The sequence below is a fragment of the Phoenix dactylifera genome, unplaced genomic scaffold (genome assembly GCF_009389715.1).
Source record: "Phoenix dactylifera cultivar Barhee BC4 unplaced genomic scaffold, palm_55x_up_171113_PBpolish2nd_filt_p 000353F, whole genome shotgun sequence".
Lineage (NCBI taxonomy): Eukaryota > Viridiplantae > Streptophyta > Magnoliopsida > Arecales > Arecaceae > Phoenix > Phoenix dactylifera.
In genome coordinates, this window is record NW_024067811.1 from 69319 (window position 1) to 76370 (window position 7052).

The 7052-nt window shown below is 43.0% G+C and overlaps 1 protein-coding gene across 1 annotated transcript; it reads left to right on the forward strand.

Annotated features, from left to right (window-relative positions):
• The first annotated feature begins 3050 nt into the window (after positions 1–3050).
• LOC103720270 (heat stress transcription factor B-1-like) lies at positions 3051–5860 on the forward strand. Its single transcript, XM_008809886.4, has 2 exons — positions 3051–3809; positions 4899–5860. Exons 1-2 carry the CDS (start codon positions 3543–3545, stop codon positions 5589–5591), a joined length of 960 nt encoding a protein of 319 aa, XP_008808108.2. The 5' UTR covers positions 3051–3542; the 3' UTR covers positions 5592–5860.
• The last annotated feature ends 1192 nt before the right edge of the window (positions 5861–7052 follow it).

The following is a 7052-nucleotide window of genomic DNA, read 5'->3' on the forward strand; positions in this document are numbered from 1 at the left end:
TTAGCTGACTCACCTAAACAAACATTAAAGATTACCTCTAATATAGCTTGGATTCACCATCCCTAAAATCTTGCCTGACATCCCAGCCCACTAACTAGACGTTAACACATGTCCAGCAAAATCAACGACCAATCAAATCTTTAAACAATTAGTATGATCGGTTACAGCTTGGCATAATTTTCAACATACCCGAAAAGGAACATCGTAACCAAGCAGATTAGCAGATAAGAAAAGCGTCCCGATCATGTTGCATCTGAAAACAAATATCTTAATTGCCCTAATCAATGGATATGGAAAGCGATCAATTGCTCGTTCGTGAATCATGCAATCCTAATCGCACGGATATGCACCCTCTCTGAATTTCGTACTCTTATATTTATATCTCTCTTTCATCTCTTTTATTGTCTCTCAAAACTCTATTTGACTTAAGCATCGGAACATCCCCAATAGAACACGTTCCAGTGATCTCCTCATTGTTTTCTATGGTTGCAAATCAGGTCTAGCACTATAAGATACTCCTTCAACCTAACCGAATAGAGCAACTTTGCTCGCTAGCTCATCCACCCATCAGATCGGATTTTGAGCAGCAACAACCTACATTTCTTTTATCAGCCTAACTGCCTAATATTGTGGACTCATAGCCCAACAATTTAAGCTATTAGGAGGAGGACCTGCTTAAGCTAATAAATCCATGTAGCACCTCTTTTATTTAGTCAATGTGGAGCTATAACAATCTCTTTCACCCAACCTCATGACGCCCTCATCACGATTGGCTCCTTCTGGGAAGAGGGTAGCCCACTCATGACTCGGGTTCTACTCAACCCTACCGAGTCCTCCTCGACCCTACTGGGTCCTCCTCGACCTTAGTATCCCCTAATGAAAAGCTCACATAATTAATAAAGGTTGTAACACACAATGGGCCTGACTCTGATACCACTAATCACATACTCATAGCCTAACAACTTAAGTTGTTAGGAGGAGGACCAACCTAAACTAATAAACCCATATAGCATCTCTTTTATTTATTAGTCAATGTGTCAATGACACTAGATATTGCTGCATTATAGACATGTACACAAATATAACACCCCTAATGTGCAACTAGACCATGTACATGAAACGATAATTGAATCAAAACATACTAAAATTAGGATAATAGATAATTAAGATTAATTAACTAAATAATTGATGTAGAAAGGAATTTGACCTTCAACAAATCTGAGCTTTGGTATCATGCTAATAAATCAATTGTCTCCAAAAATTTAGGCTGATCTAAAATGAGTCAACAATATATTAGACTTAACGGGCTAATAAAAGGAGCTAGTAAAGAGTATATGTGCTTTGCATGACATTCAACTCACTCAACTATCTTACCACGTAAGTTCCTACACTGAACTACTTATGAGAACTAAATTTACAATATATGCATAAAATTACTTTTATTGTGTGAAGTATTTCAACATACCAAATATCTGTAGTGCCTTCTCTTTATGTGATTATTATGAGAACTAAATTTACAATCTGTGCATAAAATTACTTTTGTTGTGTGAACTATTCCAACCTACCAAATATTACATTTTTGTAGCGCCTTCTTTTTATGTGATTATCACTAAGAATAATGGATGCATCAAAGCACATTAAGGTGTATCGTCCTAATCACATGTTTTTGGTAAGCATCCTGATCAGACAACCCGGACCTTCAAAAATCTATGGTTGGGATGAGGGATCATTTCCAGTTTTAATTGGCGTATTTATCTTGTTCCACTCTCAAGGAAATGAAATAAGAGAAAGCTAAAATAAGATAGGTGTGTTTAATAAAAAGGTATATGTTAGCAAAAGTATTATTATTAGGGAGAGAGATGGTCAGAGATCTTACTGCCCAAGGTGGATGTCTCATCATATATATATATATATATAGAAATTACAAGTGAGAGCACGCTTTAACCATCATATCCAACACGCAGGATATATATACCTCTAAAAAAGATATATTGTTCATTAAAGAGTTGTGATTACAGATAGCGATGAAGTCTCCAATCACCCAAAATTGCGCTAAGATTTGAAGCTACTTTTCAACTTAAGCATTAACATTCTTATTAGCTTTCGTTGTATTTCAATCAATGAAATACCTGCTACCTTCATGACATTAGATGACAACAAGCCCTTCGGTAGAAATTCACACACAACAAGTTCCTCTTCCATAGATTAGGTTCTTGGACCATCTTTGTTGGTCATTCCAAACTACTTTATCAAAGTAATTAAGTATAAACCAGTGATATTATAAAAAGGGAAGACAGTCTACCCGAGCCTGCATCACACTTTTAATAATAATTCAGTACAATTTCAAGTCCTTCAAATTATATCAATAAATAATAAGTTTTCATACTCAACTGAAACAGAAGAATATACAAACGAGGCTTGACCCCACCACTGCATCATCCAAAAAAAAATAAAAATGTTCAGGTCTTTTGACTGTATCCAAGATGCTCGCCCATCCTTCCCCGCTACCTCTCTCCCTTTCTTTTTTCCACTGGAGAGAGAGAAAAAACAAACGAAGACGAGAAAAACTTTTACGGCCCAGCAGGCCTTCTCCTTCCTCACCGGTAGAAAGAAAGTGGGGGCGTTACGGAGTCAAGTTCATCGGTCGCAAAAGTCCCTGACCAATTTGAAATTTCTCAACCTTTTCCCCTCCTCTTCACTAAAATATCATACCTTGTATTCCTTGTATTGGCGAAAGTCTCCATATTACCACCCTGTTATTGTCGCCAGTACTGATGAGAAAAAGTCATCAGAAGGTTAGGTGCGGATGGGACGGGATAAGGACGGGGGGTAGCCTCACCCTCTGCGTTATTCTCTTTTCTCCTCTGCCGCTTGAGAACGCTGGAAGCGGACAAGGTGCGGTGACGGGAGAACCCGGGACGGAAGCGTGCGGGACGGACGTTTGCCACGTGTCCATCGTTCCACCCTCGATCGGATGACCCTCGGTCTTGGAAGAAGCTTCTACTTGGAACGACCCAAGGCCCAAATCAAGAAGAGGAGAGGAGAAGAAAGCTAACGCCAAAGCTAAAGCGAAAGCGATCCCTCCCCCCCACCCACCCCAAGTTCTTAAGGCGCGTAGCCCTTCCTTCTCCTGGGATCTCCTCCTATTGAGATCGCTGCTGCGCTCTGCTGTTATTGATCCTTCGATGGCCCAGGAGACGCTGGTGTTGGTGGTTTTGCCCTTCTTGTGAGACCTTGCAGGTCTCTCCTGGTTGGGTGGGAGGGAGGGGGCGGGACATGGAAGGAGAGAAGGGTGAGGAATTCGGCATCGGAATCGGAGCGAGAGGTGATGGGTGCTGCCACTGCGTGATCATCAGCGGGTTTTACTGCTGGGACTGGGAGTTCTTGACGGCTCTCCTCCTCTTCTCGCGCCACTAATCATCTTGTTTTCATCCAGTTTTCTTCTTCTTCCCTTTTTTTTCGAAGACAAAGTGAAAAAAAGGAAGAAGGAGATCTGTTAGATTTTGTTTGTTTGTTTAGTGGGGGATTAAGAAAACGAGGGGATGGCTGCACCAAAAAATGGTCAACAGAATAATAGTAGTAGTAGTAGTAATAATGGGGGGAAGGATAGGAGTCCGGGAGGGCCGGCGCCGTTCTTGACGAAGACGCACGAGATGGTCGAGGACAGGAGGACGGACGAGGTGATATCGTGGGGGGAGAACGGAAGGTCGTTCGTGGTGTGGAGGCCGGTGGAGTTCGCAAGGGATCTCCTTCCGGTCCAGTTCAAGCACAACAACTTCTCCAGCTTCGTCCGCCAGCTCAACACCTACGTACGTTCTCTCTCTCCATCCTCCTCCCCCTCTTAGTTTCTGTGCTATGTTAGCCGTTAAATGTGTGCATGCATGATCTGGTGGTACATAAGAAGTGCGTGATCCGTTTGATGGATCTAGAAATTTGATGATAGAGGAATATGGATCGTTCTACTTTTAATACGAATCTTGAAGATTAGGTTTTTGTTGAATTAATCTAAGCTGAGAACCAGTTATCGCTAGACTTGAAGCATAAGGGTTAGGATTGGTGGATGCAGTGGCATCTTATTGCGTTTGTTCCGCGTCATACTCTGGGCCGGGTTGTTTGTCCGGTACCACCCGCAGGTATTTGTTTGGCACGGATTTATCGGGTACGATTAGTTGTTGGCTGGGCGTACATACTGGCTTTTTTACGTAATTTATTCCCTCGATCACTGCCACATAACCCAAGTATTAAATGAGAACCCTCGATAATAATATAATGTCCAAATTTGACGCACAAAGTTTTGAACGTCATAACAGCATAGAGTTCCTCTCTAAATGATTCTTTCAACTTTTTTTTGTGCTGCTGCGGTTATGAAATTCGACACGTCGACGTAACGTAGATAGATGGTAATTCATTACTTGCTATGTCAAATGGCTAAGGTGGGACCTCCACTAAAAGCCGTGATGGTGTCGTCGGTGCTTTGCAAGTCTAAGTAGGCAACCAAAATCTCTCTATTACCCGCGTTTTCAGACTAAACGTAGAATAGAGTGAACACTTTTGTCTTCTTACGAGACTCGCAACCTACTAGTTAGGCACTTCCACAACGCAACGGGTAGCCGTTCTCTGTTTGGAAAGAAACAGCATTAGATGATGTCCTACTCATCTGAACCACTTTGACCCTCCAACCTCTCCAACCCCAGCTGACAAGAAACGGCCACCCATCCACGTAAGAACGGTACAATTATAGCCAACCGGCATATGACACGTATCCACTTCTGTGTTTACTAAGCACGTCAGTCGCTGATTCGATGATGTCCGTGTTCTAGGCCTTTGAGGTAGCGGACTGTTTCAATGGTGTTTTTGTTTGTAATTTGACGTAAAAATTTGGCTCCACGTCTTGCCAGGGCTTCCGCAAGGTTGTGCCGGACCGGTGGGAGTTCGCGAACGAGAATTTCCGGCAAGGGGAGCGAAGGCTTCTATGCGAGATCCGCCGAAGAAAGGCTGCGCCGCCGCAGCCCCCGCTGGCAGGAAAAACCAACGCCGGCCTCGGGCACCACCCTTGTCTAGCTTCGTCAACCTCCAACTCCGGCGAAGTCCACAGCTCCTCCTCCACCTCCTCCACTCCGCCGCCACCAACGCTTCCACCGCAACAGCTTCTGGACCTGATCAACGAGAACGAGAAGATCAAGAAGGATAATAAGATACTGAGACGTGAGCTGGCAAAATCCAGGCAGCACTGCCGAGATCTCTTTGGCTTCCTCTCGAAATTCATCCACGTCGACGAGCTCGACATTTCTCTTTTAATGCGGGAAAAGGGACTGACAGAAGCAAGGATATGTAGAGATGAAACAACGAAGAAAAAAGACGTGGAAGAGGAGGTGGGAAAGAAAGAAGAGGGTCTGAAGCTTTTCGGTGTCTTGCTGAAAGGTTTTGAGGGAAAAGAGAGAAAGAAGAGCAGGAGAGAGAAGAGGGGGCGGTGTGACGGAGTGGGAGAGGGGTATGGGGCTGCGGAGAGACCCATGAAGATGGGCTTCGTGGCGCCGTGGATGGGGCTGTCGACGCCTGTGCGTCAGGGAAGCAGCAAGGTCTGCGACTGAGAGACATTTTAGTTGATTGGTGATAATTCTATGTCTAGGCATGCCTGTAACATGTAACAAGTAAATGACTGTATAATAATGTTGAGTTGTAGAGTAATGGCATAGAAGGTAGAGCTCAAGGAATGCTCCAACATTTTCTTCTCAAAGTTAAAAGGGATGGAGTGTTTAATGTATGAGATAGGGTGTGAAGTTGCACCACATACTAGTGTTTATCAGTTGTGTTTATTGCATATATAAAATAATCTCGTTTTATTGGGTGTTTCTGAGGACATCTTAGCTTCCTATGTTTTTTATCTGAATTTTCCCCCCTTCTTTTATCTTGTAGCATGGCCACGAGGCTGTTGCCAGATTGAGATCCCCGTGCGTTATATCTTTTACTATAATCTTACTGGGGCATGTAAAGAATTTTAGGCAGCGCTGTTGGTGCTTAGAAAAGACGGCTTTGATCTCAGACACGTAGTGGGAATTGATCGAGGATTTTGCTTTTTCTTAATCAATATATATATATATATACTAGTCTCAGAACCCGGATCCTCTCCATCGCGGTATTGAACTGGGAGCCGTACTGTAGAGCAGGGCAGCTACATGATTGTTTTATGTACAGCATGGTTCCACACAGTCTTGGTTTTTTTGCCGTGCATGAATGCCCATTATTGATTAAGTCGTTGTCACGCCCCGAACCCATCACCCGGGTCCGGCACGCGACCGGCCGCATGAGCCCTAGAACAGTGCCCTAAAGATCATGCAAGGCCTAAGATAAACAAAAATTCCAATAAATCCATAATAATGTATTTAGAACAAACCAACTAAAATGTACTGATTTATTACATAAATTTCAAATGTCCATAAATAAAAGATAGATTAACTTCTATCTATCCAGCAATCAGACTCCATGCTGATCTTATTTCTCGTCCCACCCGATGGAACTCTACAAATCCAGTGCCTCTGAAAAAGAAAGTAAGAGTAGTATGAGCTTTTCCAGCCCAGTAAGAATCCCAACAGCCATACACAGTAATAATAATAAAAAATCAAAACATCAAATAAATGTCATTTCATCTTTTCAAAAGCTCAATAAACAACAAGTGTATATAATCAGTACATATACACAAATCCTTTTTCACATTATGTGATCCATTCCTGTATTACTCTGATTCTCAAGTTTTCAGACTTTTCACTTCTGGCTTTGGACTAACCAAGTTCATGACCCAGTCCAAGACTGCACAAATCCCACGCATAAGCTCGTGGCAGCTATCCCACGCGTAAGCCCGTGGAGGCTATCCTACGCATAAGCTCGTAGAGGCTATCCCACGCGTAAGCCCGTGGAGGCTATCCTACGCATAAGCTCGTAGAGGCTATCCCACGCATAAGCTCGTGGCAGCTATCCTACGCATAAGCTCGTAGAGGCTATCTCATGACAAGGTTAGTCCAACCCATTTTACATGTCTAGTTTTACATGTTTAA